Source organism: Dipodomys spectabilis, unplaced genomic scaffold, assembly GCF_019054845.1.
Source record: "Dipodomys spectabilis isolate Male_0828 unplaced genomic scaffold, ASM1905484v1 ptg000003l, whole genome shotgun sequence".
Classification (NCBI taxonomy): Eukaryota; Metazoa; Chordata; class Mammalia; order Rodentia; family Heteromyidae; genus Dipodomys; species Dipodomys spectabilis.
In genome coordinates, this window is record NW_024870680.1 from 10,957,390 (window position 1) to 10,982,409 (window position 25,020).

The 25,020-nt window shown below is 44.7% G+C and overlaps 1 protein-coding gene across 6 annotated transcripts in view; it reads left to right on the forward strand.

Moving 5' to 3' along the window:
* The window catches only part of Tenm4 (teneurin transmembrane protein 4), a 411,966-nt gene that overhangs the window by 326,721 nt on the left and 60,225 nt on the right, over positions 1–25,020 (forward strand). For all 6 annotated transcript variants that reach the window (XM_042690345.1, XM_042690339.1, XM_042690307.1 and 3 more), the window contains 2 exons: positions 15,408–15,527; positions 22,441–22,702. In XM_042690345.1, coding sequence (XP_042546279.1) covers positions 15,408–15,527; positions 22,441–22,702 — 382 coding nt within the window. The remainder of the gene's footprint in view (positions 1–15,407; positions 15,528–22,440; positions 22,703–25,020) is intronic.

Genomic DNA, 25,020 nt, shown 5'->3' on the forward strand with positions numbered 1-25,020 from the left:
ACTATTTCATAAAAGCTATAAAAGTGATTAAAATAAAGCATCTAAAACAGGGCTTGTTACATAGCAGGTGATCAGATGGCCCATATAACAGCAGCACATTATGAGAAAAAAAATAGCATGAGCCTGGAAGTCATAGACCTGGATTGGAAGGCTGTTTGATCACTTTCTGGCTATGTGATCTATCAGACTTCAGTCCCCTTTGTGAAACTGAGCTGATAGTAATGTTTATATTGCAAGGTTGCCGTAAGAATTAAATGAAAAAAGCATATAGGACTCCACATAGAGCCAGGCCTGATGGCTCATGCATGTGATCATGGGTCCTCAGGAGGGAGAGATTGGGAGAAGGATGATTTGAGGTCAGCCTGGGCATAATATTAACAACACTCAATCTCATAGACTAAGTCAAGCATGATGTCAGATCTGTCATCCCAGCTAAGTGAGGCATAGGTAGAAGGATCATGGTCTGAGACCAGCCTCAGACAAAAAGCATAAGATTCTACCTGGAAAAAAAAAAAAAAAACATAAGCGAAAACAAAGCAACTAGAAGTCTGCCTTAAACCGTAGAGCATTTGCCAAGCAAATGAAGCCCCGAGATCCAACTCTAGTACCACAACAAGACGAAAGCATCTAGCGCCGCATCCTTCATTAGATGTGAAACTTGAGAGTAACGTGCTTTCTCAGAGTGCTGCTTTTCTATCTATCCTTTCCTATTTTCTTCACCCTCCCTTTTTCCATTTCTTTATTTTCCAAAGCAATTTATATGTCATGAACAACTCCTAAGTGTTGGATTTGGAGGCGGAGGACCGGTTTAGAGAAGGTGACAGACACAACTCACATTATTAAACCACATGTCCAGCCGGCTGAGTTACCTAGTACCCAGCTATCCAAAGAGGAACCAGGCTTAGATTGTTGGGTCATTATTGAGGAAGGACGAAGGCCACCTTCTTGCCAGCTGGCTGTCAGCAGGTATCCTTGTTAGAAAGGAATCCAGTGGCACTGCTCCAGAGACAGTAGAATTGCTGACAGGCAGCCAGACCTGACCAGACGCCTGGGTATAGACATAATAAAAGCTGTGTCTCGACAGTTATGATGGCACACATTTGTAATCCAAGCTCCTCAGGAGGGGTAGAAAGGAGGATCTTGAGTTCAAGGCCAGCCCAAAGAAAAGTTAGTAAGACCTTATCTCCAGAACAAAATACAAAAAAGCGGGCTTGGGGGGGGGTGTGCCTCAAGAGATAGAATGCTTGTCTAACATGTGCACGGCCTAGGGTCAATCCCCAGTACCAAAAAAAAAAATTGTTACTAAAAGATGAACCCAATATCATCCTGCTTCCCATGTGTTGTGCCACAGTTTGTACAGTTTATCTGGGATTCTATTTAACAGCCCTCAAAATGCAAGCTATCAGCCAGCAACCCTACAGCAATTGGAAAATGGGCAGGAAAAGGCAGGCCTCAACACATGTTAGCTGCTTCATCTGCAGTTGAATGCCAGGCTCAGGGACCTTTAAGACTGACTGGGTCTGGACTGTCTGACCCTCTTCAGCAGTGAAAGCCAGCTAGATGGCCTCAGAGCCCAGGGCTCTTCTCAGAGGTGACCCCATGCCTTGGGATTATGAAGCAGGAAGTTCTCCAAAGCAATGTGTGACACCAGGAGTTACATCGGGGTCCTCGTGCTTCCACACAGTGCCCTAGCTGGCGCCAGAGGGGATGGAGCAGGGACGATCCGAGGGAGGGAATGAACCTCCAGCTAAGCCCAGCGAGGCCTGACTGGACTCCGTGGAGAGGAAGAGGCTCCTGCTGGATGACTTAAATGAGGAAGGCTGCCCTCCGAGAGCCTGGTTGTACCAATTGATTTTTGTTGTCAAGAGAACAACTTAAAAAGCAGGAAGATTTATTTTAACTCATGGCTTCATAGCTTTCAGTCCTTAGTTGGCTTGCTCAGCACAGGTTTTGTTTTTGCTTTGTTGTGTTCTGTTTTGTTTGCTTTTTGTGATCTTTTTTTTTAATTATCTCTAAGTAGTTGTACAAAAGGGCTTCAGTTCAACATATTAGTTTGAGTACTGTGCATCTTGATCAATGTTAATCCTTCCATTTTTCCTCTCTCCCCAAACGCACCCATTCCTTCCATTTACCTGGTTCCATTTTTCACACCTGTACATTGACTATGACGACTATATTCACCTACCCTTCCTTTCTTTACTTGTCTGTCTCCTTTTCACCTTCCCCCTCTGCACATAGATTCCAGTTTCCTGGTATTCATTTTGTTAACCTGTAAGTTAGTAGTTTTTCAGTCCTCTCTAAATATACTATACATTAGTCAATATACATATGTGCATATGACCCTGTATATGTTTGCATGTATGTTTATCATTTAGATCTAACTTCCATATGAAAGAGAAAACATGCAGCCTTTGTCTCTCTGAGCCTGCCTTACTTCACATAACATAATTTTTCTTCCAGGACCCTGCAAATGACACAATAGTATTCTTCCTGATGGATGAGTAAAATTCTCTGTGTGTGTGTGTCACATTTTTTGATCGATTTGTTTTTTGCAGAGTATCTAGGTTGTTTCTATCATTTGTCTATGGTGAATATCAGCATAGGGTTTTTGTTTGTTTGTTTTGAGGTATTACGGATTGAACCCATGGTCTCACACATGCTAGGCCAATGTTCTATCACTTGGACCATACCTCAACCCTTTTGCTTTTATTCTGTTTGTGAGTCAGGGTTTCATGAACTTTGTGTGGACCAGCCTCAAATTCAAGATCCTCCTGTCTCCATCTCCTAAGTAACTGAGATTACAGGCATGCACCATCACACCCTGGGCTTTCAGCACAGGTTTAATAAAGACAGTGGCTGGCTGGCATTCTCTCACTAATACAGTCATCTCTATTCAAAGTGATGGAAGTATGGGTGACCTCAAGTGATAGAAGTGTGGGTGACCTCAGCTGATCTAAAGTAGGAGGGGTCATAGCAGGCCTGGGTAATGGTCACCACATTAGGTGGCTCCAATACCATTATTCTCTTGGCCATCTGCCCAGTGGAATACCTGTCCCTCACCTTGAGTCATGGGCAAAATACAGTGAAGGGCATCTACTGTTAAGACTTGAGCAAAAGAGGATGACCACGGAGGTCTGAAGGTAGACAAAGGATCTCCAACTGGACATTCCAGAATGAAAGGACACAGGGCTTGGAGATCAGACAGTTGGGAAAGGGAGCACAAGCTGAGAAATCTCCCACAAGAACACCCAGCATATAGAAGTTTCTACTGCTGGTTGTATCTGCTCTCCTGGGCAAGACAATTTAGGTCAAAGTCTAGACATAACTTTAGTGAGCAATCCTTGATTGGTGGTAGCTAGACAGGTTAGCAGAGTGTAGGAAGAGGGTTTGACAAAGGAACCATCCCATGTAATGGTGGCTGGCATGGCTTGCTGTTTATCTGCTAACTCAGATAAGCAGGTAGGTGTGGACAGGAAACTAAAAGACTTAGCTAATGGGAGGAATTCAACCCAGAGGAAACTCAAGGAGTCAGGAGACAATAGGAAAAGTAAAGAGGCGGAGGATGGCATCTTGCAGAGAGGGTCAGATCCTGCGTGTGGCAGAACTGCCATATACACAGATCAAATTGATGACCACTGCCTGGCACCTACTCTGTACCAGGCATGGAAAGAGACATGCACCTTAGCCAGGAAGGTTGTGTGTGTGTGTGTGTGTGTGTGTGTGTGTGTGTGTGTGTGTACCTTACCTGTCATAGAACACCAGTGCCTCCAAGGGGCTGGACCAGGAACACAGGAATGAGTCAGTGAATCTCTGCTTAAGGGCCTGAAAGGAATGGGAGGAGGTACTCAGACTTCAAAGGGGAACCCTGGTTCCCACTGCTGGTGTGGCTCCCTCCGACATGGCTCTGTTTCTCTAGCACATGACACAAGGCAGCCTTGACTAGGCAATTGTAGATGTTCCTTGATGGAAAGGAATGAAGGAGTAGTCCTGGCAGGAGGTGACTTTTGGCCTGGGACAAAGACTTCATTGAAGAGTGCCGTCTATTAAAACATTATTAAACTCTGGGTCATAACAACCCATTTGTGCTTTATGAACTCAGTTTAGTGGGCTGAAACTATTTTATGGATGTTCCTTTCGCTTTGGGTGATGCTGGGGCCTGAACTCAGGGCTTCACTGTACCACTGAGCCATGCCTCCAGAACTTTTTGTGTTTTTATCTTTGAGATAGGGCCTCACTGTATGCCCAAGCTACAGTCTTCCTATTTGTGCTAACCTGCATCACTGAGGGTGACAGGCATGTACCACCATGCTCAGACATTGGTTGGGATGGGGTCTCATTTTGAGGGGCCAGGGCCAGTCTCCTGGGGCTTGAACTCAGAGCCTGGGTACCACCCCTAAGCATTTTTTCAAGGCTAGTACTATACCACTTGAGCCACAGTTCCACTTCACTTGTTTTGGTAGTAATTAGAGATGAGTTTCACAGAGTTTCCTGCCCAGGCTGGCTTCAAAATGCAGTCTTCACATCTCAGCCTCTGGAGTAGCTAGAATTACAGGCATGAGCTACCAGCACCTGGCTTATGAACTTTTTTCTTTTTTCTTTTTTTTGCCAGGACTGGCTATGATCTGTGATTACCCTATTTCCTCATCTCATGTAGCTAGGATTATATGCTTGAGCCACCATATCTGACAAAACTTTGTTTTCCTTTAAGTGAATTTGAATGCAATGGCATAGAAAGGAAGCAAAACACCAGATACACTAAAAAGATTACGTATTCCATGAGATTTGTTTTGGCTATGTAAGCTTGTCTACAAGTGCAGGAGTGTATATATGCAGCATACTTTGTGTGTGTAAGTATACATGAATATGTGTGCATGCATGTGTCCATGTGTACACATGAGTGTGTGTGTGTGTGTGTGTGTGTGTGTGTGTGTGTGTGTGTGTGCACTCTAGGATAAGCTGTATTGCTTACTATGCACTTCAGTCCCACAGAGTTTAAAAATGCATTGTAGATTGCAGAACCAGCATGAGCAACAGCATGATTTTCCAGGATAATCAGAATAGAGAGAACTTTAATGGAACCAGAGGGTAATTATGGTGGTATTATTTTCCAAAAACAAAACCCAGGAGATATGCCCTCTCACTTGAAATCTAGATTGGCTTAGGAAGTCAGGGATGTGATTGTGGGAAGCAAAGGGTATGTATGAAAGAAGAAGAACAGGGGAGTCATGAAGCCAGAAAGATCATGTCAGGACAGGGACATAGAAAGTTTGCCTGTTACTTGTCCCCAAACCAGGTTAGAGCATTACTCCTTTGTCAGGATTCCCAGAACTGAAATAACTTCGATGTCAGGTCAAGCATCAGACTTTCTTTTTCTAACCTTAAAAAAAGGGCACTGTTTCCAAGAATTTTGTAAGCAAGAGCTTACAAAAGGAAACACACATGGAAAGGTAGGAGAAATGATCATGCATGTGATGTAATTAGGAGCTCACCACAGAGCTGAAACCACACGTACTTTGGTGGTTCCATTACTATGGAAGGGCATTTGTTCACCATCTGAAACCTCTGTCCCCACCTCTGCCCCAGGCCTCAGATAGCCCTGCAAAAGACCCTCAGATAGACCAAGCAGTGGAAATCACCTAATGGACTTCAAATAAACAGTGACTTCCTGACAGCTAGCTTCTGAGCAAATTTATTATTGAATTATACTCCTGTGCTTTCAGAACAAGCTGAGCTGACAGGCTACCCCATCAGTTAAAAAAAAAAGAAGAAGAAGAAGAAGAAAAGAAAGACAATGATAAATTACCTGATGGAAGATGGAAGAAAGTAAAGATCTTACTTCCTCAAAAATGTCAGCCATAATATATTATTCATATTGTTGTTGTTGTTGTTTCAATCCCTCTCCACATTGCGATGAGTGTGGATGATGATAAGCAAAGGTGAATTCAATTGCAGATGCTGCCAGTGACTCTGCACATCATGGTGATGAGCAGCTAACAACTCCTCCTCTGCCACTTGATCATCCCTTTATTGATTTCAAAAACAAATTACCATCTCTGTTTGCTTTGTAGCTTAAGCTTGTCCCTCGCTGTCCATCACAGGGAGCATTAGCAGCAGATGCTGCGGTGACATAGAAGGGACTTAGGGCGTAGGGCTTGGAGAGAGAAGACCTACATCAAGTTCTTTGTCAAGTGGGGCCAGTGACCTTGGGCAGGGTAGATTCGGTGTCCTCTTCTGGAATATGGGGCTCCTCCTAATTCCCACACAGTCAGGTAGATAGCATGCATTGAGCAATAGCACCTAACACTCACCAACAATGTGCTTTGTATCCTCATTGTTTGAATTCTTTCTCCCCTTCCTTCCTTCCTTTCTTCTCTCTCTCTTTCTCCTTCCTTTCCTTTCCTGTCTTCCTGTCTTTCTTTCCTCAGAGACTTGTACTTGCTCAGCTTGCAACATGCCTCTAGCCTGGCTTTTAACTGGTTATTTTGGAGATAGAGCCTCCTCTCCAACCTACCTTTGAGTCCTGATCCTCTAGATCTCAGCCTTCTGAACAGCATAGCCATTCAGCCCTGGCTATGCTTTCTGTTTTATAAGTAGTAATGCTTTTAAATCCACATCCCTTCCCCCTTCTTCCCCACCACCTCCCACCTACACACCCAGGCCAAGACCACAGGACTCTTAGACTGGGGTGCAAACAGAAGCACAGAGAAGCTGAATGACCTGGCTAAGGTCATAGGCTGCTAGGTGGCAGAGCCAGCATTGAAAGCCATGCTCTCCAGGCACTGGAGAAGCCTCTGTGCTGACTGCATGTTCCCATCTCAGCATGGTGAATTAAGAAATCCATATGGTATGGTGCCTGTGTTGTACTGTGCACCACAGGGCAAAGCCAGCATGCAATGTGCTCTAGAACTCTGGCCTCAGAGCCCAGCCAAAATGTGACTATGCCCATATCTCGTATCTCTGTACCTGCCTTTCTCTCTCCTCCTCTGTCACATAAGGATCATTCTCCTAAAAAGGATGTTGTGAAGATTAAATGACAGAAAATGCTTAGTTGTCAGGGCAGTAAGCATTCAGTGTCCCTGGCCATTGTCACCAATAGCAATAGTGTTACATTTGTATGCATATAGGTTTTTAGCATTACTAGGAGAACCAAGAGAAAAATGTGAAGCTCAGGCTGAAGTATCAATTTTATTAAGTACTTGTACAGCACCATAGGATGGCCAAAAAGAGTAGCCCTCTGTGCTGGAGAACCTTGACTCAGGGGGGAAGTTAGTTGAGACTCATACATTCTGAGTGAGGTTTCTTGTGTTCGAAACTCTATCTCTGGTATTTGTAAGTCATGGCGTTCTATATTCCATCTGACAATAAGAAGTTAAACTATAGCTGGGTGCTGGTGGTGCACACCTGTAATCCTAGCTACTCAAGAGGCTGAGGTCTGAGAATCATAGATCAAAGCCAGCCCAGGCAGAAAAGTCCATGATACTCTTTTTTTTTTTTTGGTCCAGTCATGGGGCCTGAACTCTGGGCCTGGGCGCTGTCCCTCAGCTCTTCAGCTCAAGGCTAGCACTCTACCACTTGAGCCACAGCGCCACTTCCGGCTTTTTTCTTTTTGCTTATGTGGTGCTGAGGAATTGAACCCAGGGCCTCATGCATGCAAGGCAAGCGCTCTACCACTGAGCCACCTTCCCAGCCCCGTCCATGATACTCTTATCTCTAGTTAACCACCACAAAACCAGAAGTGGGGCTGTGGCTCAAAGTAGCAGAATGCTAGCCTTGAGCAAAAGAGCCCAGGCCCTGAGTTCAAGCCCTATGACCAACCAAAACCAAAAAGGAAAAAAGAAGAAGTTAAAGTCTTTGGAGAGCCCTATGTCACATGACTAATACCCTCAATGGGGACTAGAAGATCAGGACATTCAGGGAGTGTATCTGGCCCACAAGCATCAAGCATTGGCTCTTGGGCACAGGGAGTTGTGTGGTGTGGGAAATGCAAGCTCTGCCTGGTCCTCTCCCTCATGCCTCCCCCACCAATCTCAGCCTAAGGAGCTGGGCCTTGGGCAAGTACAGCTGCTCAGCCTACATCTTACCTACTGTCTCTCTGTCTGACCCATAATTTTTTTAGCTCTGCAGAGTGAATCCCTGAATCTCAGCCCCATTTTCTATGCCCAAGGCCTGCTGTAAGCAGCCTGACAGCCCTGCTGCCCAAGTATTAACGCCTTGCCTTCTCTTGCCAGGCCTCTATTCTCACTTTCACCTGCATCTAGAACTCCGCATCTGCTCTGCCTAGGAACCTGGGCATTAGATGTCCATACCCAGCTGCTCTTATAGACCCCTCACCATACCTGTCCCCCTGCCACCCCTTCTCCCCTGAATTTCTCTTTCTCTTTTTCCTCTCTTCTCTCTCTCCTCCCTCCCATCTCTCCCTCCTTTCTCTCTCCTTTCCTCCTCCTCCTCTTCCTCCCTCTTTCTCTTTCTGTCTCCACCTTCTCTCTTGTTCCCTGTTTCTCATCTCTTTCTCTCTTTCTACCAAGACTGGGTATTGAACTCAGGGTCTCATACTTGCTAGAGTCATGAACCCCGCCTTTTGCTTTTGTTATTTTTCTTTTTTTTTTTTTATTCCAGTCATGGGGCCTGAACTCTGGGCCTGGGCGCTGTCCCTCAGCTCTTCAGCTCAAGACTAGTGCTCTACCACTTGAGCCACAGCGCCACTTCCGGCTTTTTTCTGTTTGCTTATGTGGTGCTGAGGAATCGAACCCAGGGCCTCAAGCATGCAAGGCAAGCGCTCTACCACTGAGCCACCTTCCCAGCCCTGCTTTTGTTATTTTTCAAGTAGGATTTTCCTCCTAGGAAAAAGTTTTTCCAAGAAACTGGAATCACAGACACATACCACAAGCCTAGTTGTTTTTTTTTTCTGTGTATGCGGGCCCTGGGGCTTGAACTTTGGGCCTGAGCACTGTCTCTGAGCTTCTTTTGCTCAAGGGTAGAGCTCTACCCCTAGAGCCATAACTCCACTTCCGGAACTTTTGGTAGTTTATTGGAGATAAGAGTCTTACAGACTTTCCTTCCCAGGCTAGCTTCCAAACATGATTCACAAATCTCAGCCTCCTGGTAGCTAGGAATATCAATGTGGATGGAAGGTGTCAGGCTAGAAAAGCCAGTTAAGTAAACTAGGGCAGAATATTGGGTGGAAAACTAGGAAAAGAAGAAGCAGAGCAGCCTGAGTGGCTAGACTTTAAGGGTGGTTAAATTAGAAGCTGCAGAGTGGGCAGTTGAGCTGTGACTAGATTTATCCTCCAGTGGTACCCAGTGACAGGCTGCTAAGTGGGACTTCCCATCTGAGCCCAGGAAATGTCCTTATAAGATAAATTGTGGTAGCTGCTGGAAAGATCTCATTCAACAGGCAGGAGCATGGAAGATAGTTTGTTTTCACAAGGCAGGCATAGAAATTTATTCTAAGTATGTGATGAAAAGGAGTGATTTGCATAACCAATCACAGCATGGGGCAGCAAATACTTTAAGCAACAGGTTACAGTTGTTATTTGCCACCTAGATCCCAGCTGATTTTTCCAGTCTCCTAAATACCAATGTCATTAGTTGCTTTCATTTGATGGAGTGAGGAGGGGAAGGGAAATAGAAAACTGCCATTTGTCTCCCTTCCTCTCCTCTTATCCGATTGTACAATCCACAATCCTTCTTTTTAGCGGTAAGCTTTTTAAACAAGAGGTGTAAGCTGAAGTGCCCTCTAAAGGTGAGCCCTCCAAGGGCAGGGACCAGCTAATGGAGCAATTTGGATTGGCCACATAGACAGGCCCAACCTTGGCAGCCTAGGTTCTCTAGCCATCTTCCTGTCAAGTAGTTTAAAGTTCTCTGTCATGATCTTAAGAAAAGCACATCATCTCTTTATTCATTTGCAAATAATTTACCAAGAGCTTCAGCTATGCATTACATTCAAATTGCAGGGCAAACACCTATTTTGAAGGAAACTTTCCTCCTACCCACTAAGAACTGAGCATCAAGCATGCTCAGTGAGGGAGACATGACTGATGAATGCCATGTCTCCTTTCTTCAAGGAGCCCGTGGTCCACAGTGCTGAGTCCATACAGAAATAGCCCAGACAAGGAAAGGCATGGTGGCCAGTGCTTGGAGAATGTACCCACTGGGGTACAAATGGAGAACAGGCAGCTTTCAGGTGAAAAAGGCCAATGGAAGGATCCAGATAGAGGAAACAGTGCAGATACAAAGATAAGCATTTTATTACTCCATTAAGATTCTGAAGCCACTTGGTGTAGGAATACTTGAACCAGATTGAGGAGCACCAGGTTGAAATAATTATATGCTTTGTGTTTTTGTGTATGTTGGTACTAGGGTTTGAACTCATAGCCTGAGCATTGTTCACAACTTTTTTATTCACTCTACCATTTGAGCTATAGCTAATTAATTGTTAATTCATGGAGATAAGAGTCTCATGGACTCTGAACTGCACTTTGGGCTTTGGACTTTGCCTGGGCTGACTTTGAACTGTGATCCTCAGCTCTCAGCCTCCTGAGTATCTAAGATTATAGACGTGAGCCATTGGTGCCCGCTTAAAATAATGACAAATTCTTAAGTATGTGGGGGTGGGAAACATTTGAATGAGCTTGGCAGATGAGAGACTGGAGCTTTAGAAGCCTGATGACTCTCCAATGTCAGTTAGCTACCAGAGTCAGAATGAGAAGCCATGACTCCCTGTTCACAACTCTTCACACTCTAAATGACAGTGGAGGTTGGTTTTGTTGGTGTTGTTGTTTTTCATTTTTTTATTTGCTTGATTCTTTTGAGTGGTAGATTGGGGAACAATCCATCTGTCATCCTTCCAGTAGATTCTTCTCTTGATCTCAAACTTGGCTGTTGTCCTCAGGAATCAGTCAGGCAAATCTCATTGCTATCCACAAGCGTTCTTCCGTCAGACTCTGAGCATAGATTTGAACCAATGCCATTATGTTTGACAATCCCTCCTCCTCACCCCCTCCCCCAAAACCCTGGCATAAGCCCTCCCTCCTGGCAGAGTTCACCTAGCCTAATTGCTTGTTTTGTACCCCAGCTGCCTGACATATGCCAAACCCATGTGTTGACTCCCTGATGTCAAAGGCAACTACACCAGGATACTTCAAAGTGGCTTTTTGTCAGTTCTAGCAGTGCCTAGACCATATAGTTGACTCTATGTACATAACACAGTAGTAGCAATAAGGATTTGGGAGTAACAAGTCCCAACTTTGAGTACAAGTTCAATCAGTTGAGTTCCTCTCTGGGTGATTTTGAGCAAGTCTTTTCTCTCTGAGTTTTAGTGTTTTGAACTTTATTCACTGAACAATAAAAGGAAAACATCCCATCTTTAGTCTGTCTAATTGCAATAAGGCCCCATTCCCTGTTCTAGCTCACTTACAAGCATATGGGACAGATCTGTAGGTAAGAATGGTATAAACATGTGATAGTCACAGTAATGAGTAATTCACAGTAATCTCTCCATTCACAGTAATGGAGAGATACTTGTAAGGTACACAAGAGCCCAGAGTTACAGGTGATTAATTGTGCCAGAAGGAGTTGGTTAGCCTTACTGAGGCCATGATACTAGAAGAAACTTTAAACATGAATAGAAAACAGTATCTTCCAACTCCATTGGCCAAGATGTGACCAAGGAAAAATGAAAAGCATCATATATAGGACTGCTGGTAAGACGTTGATGTGAACTAGATAAGAAACCAAAGTGATGTGAGTGGTTGGGTGCCCAGCATCAATGACTTCTCACCAAAGTGGTCTTCTATAATGGAACCTCACATTCAAAGCTGCAGCTGTTTCTTAGCCACCTCCCCAACACTGAGCAAGAACCTGCCCCTTAACTATATAATAGGGCCAATGTTTCATTGCTGTGCAGAGGGCACCTCCTATCAGCTCATAAGAACTGATGATTAAATATTTAAGGTTAGGAGTGTAGCTGAAGTTGTAGAGGCTCAGGCTTCGGTATTGAAGAAAGAAAGAGAAAGGTTTTCGAATTCTGGGACTTGGTTGCTAAACCCAGCCATTATTAAAAACTAAATTGCCTATAATTATATACTAAAAGGTTTTAAATGTTCAAAACTCAATTAATTTCCAAGTATTTTGCTGTCTTTTAGAATTATCTTTTGATTTTGAGGTTATTTGGGACTAATTACATTTCTGTGGTGCAATACTATGTAAGTCTGTTCCTTCCTGGCTCTGTGTTTAGTCGAATATTGTTGGTAGCTTGAAATAAGCCATGATGGGAATATTTACACCATAGCAGTGGGAAATACTGCAGACTACAGCTGTTTTTCTTTTCTTTTCTCTTTCATTTTTCTCTTTCTTCTTCCTTCTTTCCATCATTCCTTCCTTCCTTCCTTCTTTCCCTGTATATTGTTTGAAATAGTGTTGGTAAGCATTTACCAACTGGTGGCATCCACTGAGTAAATGCAGAAAGCCAAGCAAGCATCATGAAGCTGGGCACTCGTAACTTTTCACACCTCTCTAGAGAAAAGCACATTTTTGAAGGCTCCACTGGGCCTCTTCTCCCATGTCCAGGGAGGCTATATGTTACATGGGTTTTCTCGACAACTGAAAATTCATGATCAAACGGAAAGGGGATGGAAGTATTTTTCTTCAGGCCTTGATTTCTGAGTCAAATGCCTGTTTTGGCGTGAGGTCTCAATGGCTTACAAGGGTACAGGGAGTCAACCTAATCTTCTCCAGAATCCAAAAGCAACCCACAGGAGCCTGGGCTAAAATGACATCTGCTCTGGCTTGCTGAACTACAGGCTATGGAAGAGCCAAATAATGCTGATTCAGCACTTCCCAGTTATCAAGAAATCCCCAAAGAGAGAGAAATCAGAAGAGGGGCTGGCCTGTATGCACACAAGAGCGTGCATCCAGGACAACCCTTCTTCCCTCACCACCAAAGGAAGTCCTGCACAGAGTGCCAGATCTAGAGGCGGAATCCAAAAGTTTGTATGTCAGGAGATGGCTAGAAGAAAGCCAGCAAGGGGAGATGAAATCTGTTGGTAATTTTCTAGAAGGACAAAGTTTCAACAGTAAGAAATTCAATTGTTCTCCATTAAAGGAAGCATCTCTCCTTACCAGCCGAACACAATTGATAGAAGTTTTTCCCATTCATGGAGAGATAATTTCACCTAAATATACTGGGAGACCTTCAGAGCAGGACTGGAAGTCTTTGCTGAGCTTTGCCTGCTTAACTTGTTTGCCATGTCATTGCATTTAAACCAAGGACCTGGGAAGAAACCACTGACTAAATTAGCATTAACCAGATTGTATGGAGTGAAGTGAGGTGGAGTGGGGCAGGGGGGAGGGGGGCCCATGGTGCATTGTGGGTAGGTGTTCTTGCCTTCAGAAAGGACAAGCTGACACTAGAGAGACCAGCTGCTTACAAGGCTGGTGTTAATTGCTTTTCTCATCAAACAGAGAAAAGTTTATCACTCTAGAAAGGTAGGGATATTTGGGTACCTAATAAAACAAGATCTAAGTTTGAGAACTTTTATTTCATGAATGCCCATGAGCATCAGTAGCTCTTCCTTGGACCAGAAAAGAAAAAAAGCCTTCTTTACCCAGATGACTAGAGAGAATTATGGAAGCAATTGCACCTGAATTGTTGTCTGAGATTTATCTTGTCATTGAGGGCTAGGTCCATAGTGCCCTGATGCCTTAGGACATTTACAGCCCCCCTGATACCTTTGCCCATGATCAACAGATGAGTTTGGCATCAAATGCATCTGACCCAGGAAGGTAAGGCCCAGAGTCACCTTCCTGTGTGGCTCTGGGAAAATAATGCAACCTCTCCATTTCCACCTCTATAAAATGGAAAGGTTCCATGAACTCTGATTCTCCAACCAACTCCTACTGGGGCAAAGACCCCACTGTGAAGGAGAGAGGACCAGCACCTCATATGCCATCTAGGGCAGTTCTTCCTTAGGTTTGTTTTCCACATTGGAATCTTTATAAAATGTCACCTGTAAGAAGATTTTGTTTGTGAAATATCTTGAAAACATCATTCTAGATTATTTCCAATTGTCCTATTTATTCTCAATCCCCCATTGCTCTGACTGCAGCTGAGTAGTTGGTAGGCAGTCCTCTGAGTTGGGAATGGTGTTAAAAGAGGTGGAAGTTTCCAGAACCCACCCCAGCGGGATGCTAGCATCTGCTTTTCTCCTGTACCTAATGTCAGAAGAAAAGAAGTATCCTTCTCAGTCTGCTCGCTTGCTTATATATTCACTTCTAAAGAGATAGTGGCAATCACTGCTGTTGCAGTGATTGTTGTAGGGAGCTTATTCTGTACTAGGAAAAAAATTAAAAATAAACAAAAACAGAGACCCAAAGAGCTGTCATATACCTGCACAAATTCAGAGAGCTAGGACGTGCAGAGCTGCAATTTGAACCCAGAACCCCTGACCATATCTGCATGGATAACCACATTGTGTTACCCTCTTGGATGAGCTTTATCTCCTTACATCATACAATATCATAGAAAAATAACTTCCTAGTGAAAACACTTCCTAAAATTCTTTCAAGGACACTGTGATGCCTTAAACTGAGGTGATACTTTTCAAAGCTGCAGAGTGTGTTTGAGTGACTAGCCTCTGTCTTTTTTTTTTTTTTTTTTGCCTGTCCTGGGGCTTGAACTTAGAGCCTGGGCACTTTTCCTGAGCTTCTTTTGCTCAAGGCTAGCAATCTCCCACTTGAGCCACAGCACCACTTCTGGCTTTTTCTGAGTAGTTTATTGGAGATAGGAATCTCACTGGCTTCAAACTACAATCCTTAGATCTCAGCCTCCTAAATAGCTAGGATTACAGGAGTGAGCCACCAGTGCCCGGCTCTTTCTTTTTCCTTTATGATACCTGGGGTTTGAACTCAGGACATCACACTTGCTAGGTGGGCGTATGACTGCTGAACCATGACTTCAGCCCTTTTTGTGCATGGTTATTTTTTGAGATAGGGTCTTGCTTCCTGTCCAGACTTCCATCTGGACTCCAATTGACCTATTTTAGCATCTCAGCCTAGATGGGAAGGCATATGTGTGAGAAACTATGCTCAGATTCTTTCTGTTGATTGAATCCCATGAACTTTTCTGCCTAGGCTGTCCTGGAACCATGATCCCCTCAATCTAAGCCTCCCATGTAATTTAGGATGGCATGCCACACCCAGTTACTAGTTGAGAAAGGGTTCTCATACACTTTTCTGTTCTGTTTGGCCTCAAATCATGATCCTCCAGTTCCCAGCCTCTCAAGTAGCTAGAATTACAAGTGTGAGCCACTAATGCCTGATTTCAGTCTTCAGTCTCCTAGGCATTTCTTGCTGGCCAAGGTTTGGACCATGAGAGATACATCATGTTATTCTCTCTTCTCTTTCCACAGACATGCATGTGTCATTCGTGGTCAAGTGATGACGTCAGATGGGACCCCACTGATTGGAGTGAACATCAGTTTCGTCAATAACCCTCTCTTTGGGTATACAATCAGCAGGCAAGATGGCAGGTAAGAGACCTTGTGTAGGCCAGAATGAAAGTCCTGTTCTCATGGTTTTCCCATGACAACATGGACAGAGAACAGAGACTTGGACTCTGAGAACCTGAAGTCAAATCCAGCTCTGTAGCATAATAGATGTGTGGCCTTGTGTCTGACTCTGACCTGTATTGTTTTGGCTATAAATGAAGCAGTTTCTTTTCATTTGCTTCTCAGAATAAGACTAGGGTAAGTAACTTATGTACATTATCCTGCCTCTGAGGCTTGTGATAGGAACACTGTCATGGAGACAACTTCCTGCAGGCCAAATAGCTTCAGAAACTGAAGCCTTTCCTATTGGGTGCTTTCCTATATGACTGCTTACCTTAGGGCAGGAGAAGCTACATGGGGGATAACAGAATTCTAACCTATAAGTTCTTCTGTAACTGTCAGTGAAGTGAAGCTGCTGTTACTGCCGTCACTGCTGCCTCCTCCTCCTCCTCCTCCTCCTCTTACTCTTCCTCCTCCTCCTCTTCCTCTTTTCCTCCTCTCTTCTCTTCTTCCTCCTCCTCCTCTTACTCTTCCTCCTCCTCCTCCTCCTTCTCCTCTTTTCCTCTTCCTCCTCCTCCTCCTACTCCTTCTCCTTCTCCTCTTTTCCTCCTCTCGCCTCTTCTTCCTCCTCCTCCTCCTCTTCTTCCTCTTCCTCTTCTCCTCCTTCTCCTTCCTCTTCTTATTTTCCTCCTCTTCCTTCTTCTCCTTCTCCTTCCCTTCTTCCTTTTTCAGTGCCTATCCTGTCCCTGAGCTTCTTTTGCTCAAGGATAGCACTCTACCATTTGAGCCACCATTCCACTTCCAACTTTTTCTAAGTAGTTTACTTGCGTAAATAGTCCCACGGACTTTCCTGGCCTGGCTAGCTTCAAATGGTAATCCTCAGCTGAGATTACAGGCATGAGCCATTTTGCCCTGCCAAAATGAAGCTTCTTAAATAGCTCCATTTCTCCCGTTGCTACCTGTGTATCCTTGGACTTTGTTACCTGTTCTTCTCCATCTGTTTAAAGGGGCTGGCAGTACCTATTTCACCAATCATCTGTGAAGATAAGATGATACAATGAGTGGAAAAGCATTTAGCACATAGTAGGCATTTAGTAAACCTTAGTTTCTCATCCTACTCAAATTCATTGCTATTTTTCAGGGTCTGGCATGTGTAAGTATACAATCAACATTTGCTATTTATTATCATTACAAATTATTGCATAATGAGGAGGTGATGGTCATGGGAATGGCAGTGATAATGTTTTGGAAAGGGAGGAAGGAGGAGGAAAGTGTAATATTTAGGCTGTCAGTGGTGACAAGTTCTCCATTTTTTTAAAAATAAAAATCAGGTGGAGGCAGTCCATCTGGTTAAGTGTGGGGCCCAGAAGGTTTTTTTTTTTTTTCATTCTGTGTTGGAAATTATTCTGTAGCCTGATTGATTTTAGCACCTCTTTAATCCAATATCAGATGTGAACATATCCCGGCCGAGGCGATAATGAAGTAAAGACTCATCTGTTTGTAGACATGTGTGCCTTCTAGATGGGGTTGCCACTCTGGGCCTAGGGAGCCTCCCCACCACCATGTGATTAGGTGGGGCAAGGCTGGAAAAGAGAGGCACCAGTGCCGTGCTAAGCAAGGTCAGTGTGCACTGCCCTGCACACCTTCCAACCCAGGAAGCTCAGCAGCATGAAGGAACCTCCTTCACTGTCACTCTACTGCCTTCTTTGTAGGAATGGTAGGTGTGAGCATCCCACCAGACAACAAGTATTCTTACTACACGATTACCTGCTAGAAAACAGTTATCAAGAAGGGGTTTTGCTAGGCACCAGTGTGGCTCACATCTGTAATCCTAGCTACTCAGAAGACTGATATCTGAGAATCATGGTTTAAAACCAGCCTGAGCATGTAAATCTAAGAGATATGTATCTCCAATTAACCAGCAAAAAGATGGAGGTAGAAATGAGACTCAAGTGAAAAAGCCAAGTGAAAGCCTGAAGCCCTGAGTTAAAGCTCCAGTACACACACACACACACACACACACACACACACACACATATGTTTTGTCAACCAGGTGTTGGTGGCTCACTCCTGTAATCCCAGCTACTCAAGAGGCTGCTATCTGAAGACCACAGTTCCAAGCCATCCAGGGAAGGAAAAAGTCCAAGAGACTCTCCAACAAACTACTTTGAAAAAGCCGGAAATGGCACTGTAGCTCAAGTGGTAGAGTGCTAGCTTCGAGCAAAAGAAGCTCAGGGACAGCACCCAGGCACTGAGTTCAAGCCCCAGGACAGGCATAATCAAAATAATAATTAAAAAAAATAAATGCCATGAAATTTGCCAGACACTCAGCTCAAGGTGGCTTAATCATTAGTCCATCGGCACTGATGATGGGCTTGGCTATGGTGGATCCATTATACACACCACAGTCTGGGCTAAGTGGGCTGGCAACTTGGGAACAAGTTCTCTCCCTGGCACCTCCAGGCTTTGATTCTTCCTGATTGTGCTTCTTCACTAATCTTTACTGCCCCTGCATGATGTTTTCTGCATCAGCCTCCTACATTAGGACATAGGAGCAGGAATGGCTTCTGCTTAGAACTTCTGGTTCAGATATGTTCTTAACAAATTACTGTAGGGCTTAAATTTTCTTTCAGCTTACATACTGCTTAATGTGTGGGAAAGGTATTAGTTGTTTCCACAGCATCTGAAACTCTATTTCTAATAGGTGAACATGGAACATCTTGGCCAATTCCCCTTTACTCTTCCTTGACCCACCTTCTCTCTTGCCTCCAATAACTAGGAGCAACCATAAGGCTAGGGGTGAAAGTATATACACACAATGAAATCCAGGAACTGGGCCCGACTTGCCTGTGAAAATCTCACTTTTCAGGCAGGCACCACAACACCCTCTCCAGCTTCCTTGGCTACTTCCCCAGTACACACACATACAACACACACACACAAGATTTACAAGTCATCACAGGATCTCAGAACAGACAACACTAGCAGAGATTATAGCCAAAGAGATCATTTAAAAGATGGAAAGTGGGCTGGGAAGGTGGCTCAGTGGTAGAGTGCTTGCCTTGCATGCATGAGGCCCTGGGTTCAATTCCTCAGCACCACATAAGCAAAAAGAAAAAAGCCAGAAGTGGCGCTGTGGCTCAAGTGGTAGAGCACTAGCCTTGAGCTGAAGAGCTGAGGGACAGCACCCAGGCCCAGAGTTCAAGACCCCACGACCCCCCCCCCCAAAAAAAGATGGAAAGTAGATGTCATGAAGAAAAAAGAAAAGCAGACAAGAAAAACAGTTCAGGCTCATTGAATTGAAAAATGGAATTGTACAAAGCATGATGCCCTGAGAATGTATGGGGCCTTGCGCTTTTCCCATCCATCACACATTTGTCTAATTAGTAACCCAGCCAAGTGATTATGATCATCAGCTAGATTTTACAGACCAGGAAATTGAGGCTTGGAAAGGTATTGTCACTCACCTGTGCAGTAAGTGGCCATGCTTAGACTGGCTCTGAGTTGAATGGGCTTCACCTGAGAACCAGGCCTTCTTTCTGGGGTCAAGTTCACATTCATATCTAAAACAAGGTATCCTCACCAGCCCACTACACTCAGTGCTTGGCAAGGCCGGCTGCCTAAGCCTGCTCACAACCTCAAGAACATGTCTTTTCTTGTTTGTCTTTCCTTCTCTCCACACTCAGCCTCTCGTGAAGGGAGCTTGTGAGTCTGGCCAGACTTCTGTTTGCTAGTTTAAAATGTTCTGTCAAAGCACAGATGCTATTTAGCTCTGTGACAGAAAAGTCATTCTCTAGGTGTTTCCCCAAAGCCATGGATAGTCTCCTGGAGGGTCACAAGCTAAACTCTAGGTTCCAAATAAATTTTCACCCTGTTACTTCTGGTGATCATTACTTATTGCAGGATGAAGGTGGCTGACTTCATACCATGATTGGCACAGAAAAGGGCTGGATGAGCAGCAGCCAAAGTGGATGAAAGGCTGACAGGAATCAGCCTGCGGAGCTTGGGGATAGCAAACTGAGGGAGAGGATGTGACACTAGGACAAAGTAGTTGAATGTAAAATCCTGACAGCTAGTAGGAGTACCAGAGAGAGCAAGCTGGAGCAGTGCATTTGAGGGCGTAATCTGTATTGGAGTCTCCCAAAGCAGCTGCACATGTAAGCACAGGGTTAACTTCAGAGGACAGCCTGCTCAGATGACATTCACAATGTGCATTCATTCTGTCAATGTTAACCATGAAGCACTGGGCCTGTTCCTGGAAACCCAGAGGACTAAATGTCCCTGGGCCAGAGAGCTAAATGAGTAATCACAGGACAATGTGATGTCAGGTTTAAGATGAGCCCACTGTACTTGGGAGCCTCAGGGACAGAACTGGGTTCTGATTGGTTGAGGCTGTGTGGAGATGGTGACATCTGAACTGTTCACAAGTGCAAGATGAGGACAGGCCTTGAAAACTCACTTTAAAAGGCATAGCTACAGGGACTTTGTCCAAAGAGACCCTGCAGGCACAGGTGGCAGGTGGACAGACCCATTGTGGCCAAGTCACCGGGGCAGGTAGAACTAGGCTGGTACAGCAGGAACTAGAAATAACAGTACCTAGACAACTCAAAACCTAAAAAAGTTCTGATAGTCATAACTAGCCAAAGATGGGCCCATCCTCCTATGGCCTGGTCACTAGAAGTAATTACTAAAGAGCTCTTTGATGGTGATTCTGTGAACAAGACTATCACATCAAACTGGGATAGGGGTCTGGGTCTGCTCCAATGGTTCAGCTATTACATGACTTTAAACTTGGTGTTTTGGGTAGAGAACAGAACAAAATTCTAGACTAAGGTTTCATACACCGAACACAGGAACCTTACGTAGCAGCCAAGCACTCTCCTTAGCTAAGCAGATTCAGAGAGCAGGAATAGTGACATATCTTGCTTTACACTGGGCATCCTTGCCCTTTGTCCACAGCCTGGGTTTAGCTGGCTTCTGATCCCTGTGGCTACAGAACCCAGAGATCTGCCCACACCCTACCATGGAGCTGGGCTCTGCAGAAATGTTGAAGTGTACAAATAAAGATTCCATTTCTTTGAATTTTAAACAAATGGTCCATGCCAGTTTGGAAGGGCAAGTGCCTTGCTAGGTTTGTTCGTGGGGAGTTAAGGTATCAGAAACCAGCAACTGCCAGGCATGCTTCTTGCTGAGTCTTGGTACAGTGTAGTTTGGGGTGAGACAGGAAACATTCTGCCTATATGATCTCCGACAAGCCTGAAGCTAGAAAGGACTAGCAGGGGTTTGTCTAAGGTGAGAAAGGGCCTGGGGGACATCATAGCACAGGCATATTTGGTATAGTGTTGAAAATAAGACAGTTGCTCAGACCTATATAGTCCTCAGAGGGCCATGACTAAGGCTGGTCTACCTGTTCTCTACATACCGTCATGGAGATCTCATCTCAACTGAGTGGCTGGTACTCAGCCTTCTCTTTCTCCCTTGTACTTTTAAAAGACTGGGATACGAATTGTGCTATCTCTAAACTGCTAAGCAACTTTTAATTGTGAAGGCCTTTGGTCAGTAATCTGTCATAAACCTAGCCAAATCCTAAAGGATCATAGAATCTTAGTCTCTTAAGAATAATCCACGTGAGGGGCTGAGAAGGTGGCTCAGCAGTAGAGTGCTTGCCTCGCATGCCTGAGGCCCTGGGTTCAATTCCTCAGCACCCCATATACAGAAAAGGCCAGAAGTGGTACTGTGGCTCAAGTGGTAGAGTGCTAGCCTTGAGTTGAAGAGCTGAGGGACAGCACCCAGGCCCAGAGTTCAGGCCCCACAACTAACAAAAATTTAAAAAAGATTCAAAAAAATAATCATGTGAACCTTTGCATTTTATGTGTATATGTGAGTGTGTGTGTGTGTGTGTGTGTGTGCGCGCGTGTGCACGGGTGCGCGCGCACGCATATGCAAGCACGCATGCAAATGTGTACTGGTCCTGGGGCTGGAACTCAGGGCCTGGGCACTGTCCCCAAGCTCTTGTGCTCAAGGCTAGTGTTCTATCACTTGAGCCACAGTGCCACTTCTGGCTTTTTGGTGGTTAATTGGAAATAAAGAGCCTCATGGACTTCCTGCCTAAGCTGGCTTTAAACTGTGATCTTCTGATCTCAGCCTTTTAATTAGCTAGGATTACAGGTGTGATCTACCGGTGTGCCCTGCTGAATCTTTTAAGCATTTTACAGATCAGAAAACTGAAGAGCAGGGTGGCTAAATGACTTACTGGAGACCATACTGTATAGTTCATGACAAATCCAGGACTAGGCCTAAGGATTCCTAACCCCCAGCGTAGAAGTTGTTCACTAGGGTTCAGCTCTAACCTAGTTCAAAGACCCCAGGTACCAAGAAACACCACAGCAGAGGCTGTCCTAGGTCCTGAAAGATGGCTCTCTACTTCATTGGTTAACTTGACTTCTGTGACTTCCCCATGGTGAATCATGTTGCTACAACAACAATAAATACTTTCTGGAGTTACCCTTTGCAGCTGTAGTCAAGTCTTAGAGTCTTCTACGAGTTACTTAGACCCTTTGTGTAATTTCCTTTCTTTTTTTTTTTTTCAGGCAGGAAAAGAAGTTTATTTACCAAACTGCTGCCCCCACCATGCATGGTGGAGCGGCATGGCTGAAAAAGGAAAGGGGGGGGACCCACCTCTGGGCCAGGACTTATCTAGGCCAGGGACAGGAAGAGGTGTGGCTAGGTGGGGGAAAGGTGTGGCCACACTGGATCTGGCTGTGACTTCAGGGTCTGGGACCCTCCTAAGGTCAGATGGGAGGCATGTAACCAAAGATGGTAACTTCCTTTCTGTATGTTCGTGTTCTCCTCCTGATCCTGCTTCTCCTGATCCCTTTTCTTTCCTTCCCGCTAGCTTTGACCTGGTCACCAATGGTGGCATCTCCATCATCCTGAGGTTCGAGCGGACACCTTTCATCACACAGGAACACACCCTCTGGCTACCCTGGGATCGCTTCTTTGTCATGGAAACCATCATCATGCGACATGAGGAGAATGAAATTCCCAGCTGTGACCTGAGCAACTTCGCCCGCCCCAACCCTGTTCTGTCTCCATCCCCACTAACGTCCTTTGCTAGCTCCTGTGCTGAGAAAGGCCCTATTGTGCCAGAAATCCAGGTACCCAGACTTCCAAACTACATCTCTCCATGCTTTTATTCTATTGGGAGACAGGTGGAAAAGGATCTCAGACATAGAGGGATGCTTCTCAGACAGAAAGCACCCCTACAGGTTTGGGCCAGCAGGCATGAGGGTCACCTAGTTTATTCTCTGAAATTACATGAGTGTCTGACCTGCCTGCCACACCAGGGCTTTTAATCATCACTCTTCCTTTCCACTCTACCATCCAATTCACTTCCATTTTCCTTTTCCCCAGCTTCCAGGGTGTCTCTTCTCTCAGTATTTCTGTTGAAAGTATTGATAAATAAGTACTACCAAAGAGGAGTAAGCCGCAAGATCTCAAGTAGTGAGTATCATAATAAAGATGAAATAAGGAAAATAAGTTTGAGGTACTTAGCACAATGTCTGGTACCTAGTAAGTGCTCAATAAATTTTTATTTATCATTATTATTAAGATTATTTAACATACACTTTCCTCATGCCAGTTAAGGATTGCTTTGGCTCAAATCTATCCCCACACGTGTTTTTGCTTAATTATCATTAAAAGGAAATCACTGGGAAAGATGAATTTTTAACATGATGGAAATCAAGATCAAGTCTTTGCCTAGCAAAGCTTTGCTCACTTGAATGTCCTTCATTGTGCCCAGTGTGGGATCTATCAGCAAAAAGGAAAGCCTAAGGAAGGGAACAGATAGCAGCTTGAAAGTCTAGAAGCCCCAGCCACCCTGCCTGCCTAATGAGAACTCAAGCAACATGCATGTTAATGGGTCGCCTTGTACTCAGTGGAGCAGAGATTTTATACATTTATGTCTGGGGATTTCATGCCTGGCTGAGCAAACACATCGCTGCACATGCCCCATTGAGTGGCTTCTAACACCAGCTCACAAGAAGGAAGTACAACCGTTTCGAAATTCTCTTTGCACGTCCAGGTTGAAAGATCATTCCTTCTCAGAGATTCGGTGCCTGTCTCCCATCTCAGTGGCCTGGCTGACCTTTCTGATGAAATGCTTGTCAGTGGAGACAGAACTTGCTAGAGAGAAGCAATTTGTAACTGAACTTTGGCTCCACACTACCCAGCCATTTTTCCCAGGAGCAGAGGCTTTGGAACAAATGAGGTTTGAAAGTCATACCCTCTTTAGAGTGCTCCCTGAGCTAGGTGCCTACAGGTCCAGTTAGGGGCACAAACCTTGCTTATTGTCAGACTCATGAAGACAAACTCTTGGGCTTTCCCAGTGCTGTTGTTGGTTAGCCTTTGCAAGTGCTAGGAGATGTAAATTGTGAAGGGTACATACACTAAAGCAGGGAAAGATTTATGAGAGCAGCAAGCCAGCACTTGAGTCCTGTCTGCTTCTCACCCAGGGTATAGAGCCTGCTTTGTGAGGAACTAGTAAATGGTGATTTAAGTCAATGCTTTGATTTAGGCCCAATGTCTAGAATTTCCTGTGTTTAGGAGACCTGTGAGGCCTTGGGGCTGACTAGTTCATACCCTTCTATGGATCAGACAGAAGGAAAAAGACCCAATATCTCTGTAAATACAGTAACGTGATCATTGTCTCTTAAATGGACACAGCCTTGACTGATTTATTGTTTCTTTCTTGAGAGAGCCCAGTACATCAAGCCAATGAACTTCCTCAGCCACACTAATCAAGCCGCATTGCTTGATCATCTGGCATTCATTGATTCTTTCTACTGTGGGCCTGAGCCCATTGTGCCCTGCAGATAAAGCACTGTCTTCCCCACTACTCGGTGCTCCGGTGAGGATCCAGCTTGCCCTAGAACCCCATGCTGGAAGCTCAGCCTCTCTGGGGATTAGTATGGGCCCTTGTCATCCGGTAGGGCTTTCGACTCTGACTAATGAGTGTTTTGGTTACTTTCTTGGGAAGGAATGTCATGGGAAATGGATCTGACTTTAGGAAAGCTTTAGGCAGCTGTCTACATCTGTCTACATTAGACTGAAAAAAGCTGAACACCGGTGGCTCATGCCTATAATCCTACCTACAGAGGAGGCTGCGAGGTGAGGACTGCAGTTCGAAGACACATTAGGCAGGAGACTCTTATCTCTAATTAACTACCAAAAAGTCAGAAATGGAGCTGTGGCTCAAGTCACAAGAGAGCCAGCCTTGACAAAAAAGCTAAGAAACCACACCCAGACCCTGAGTTCAAGCCCCAGTACTGACACATAAAAAAGAGAGGGTGGGGGGAGGGAAAGAGGAAAAAAGAAAAAAGAAAAGTCCCTCTTCTTAGTAACCCCTGCTTCCAGAAGTGCCTCTGTCCTCCCAAATAACATTGAAATACTGAGCACTTTACATATATGACCA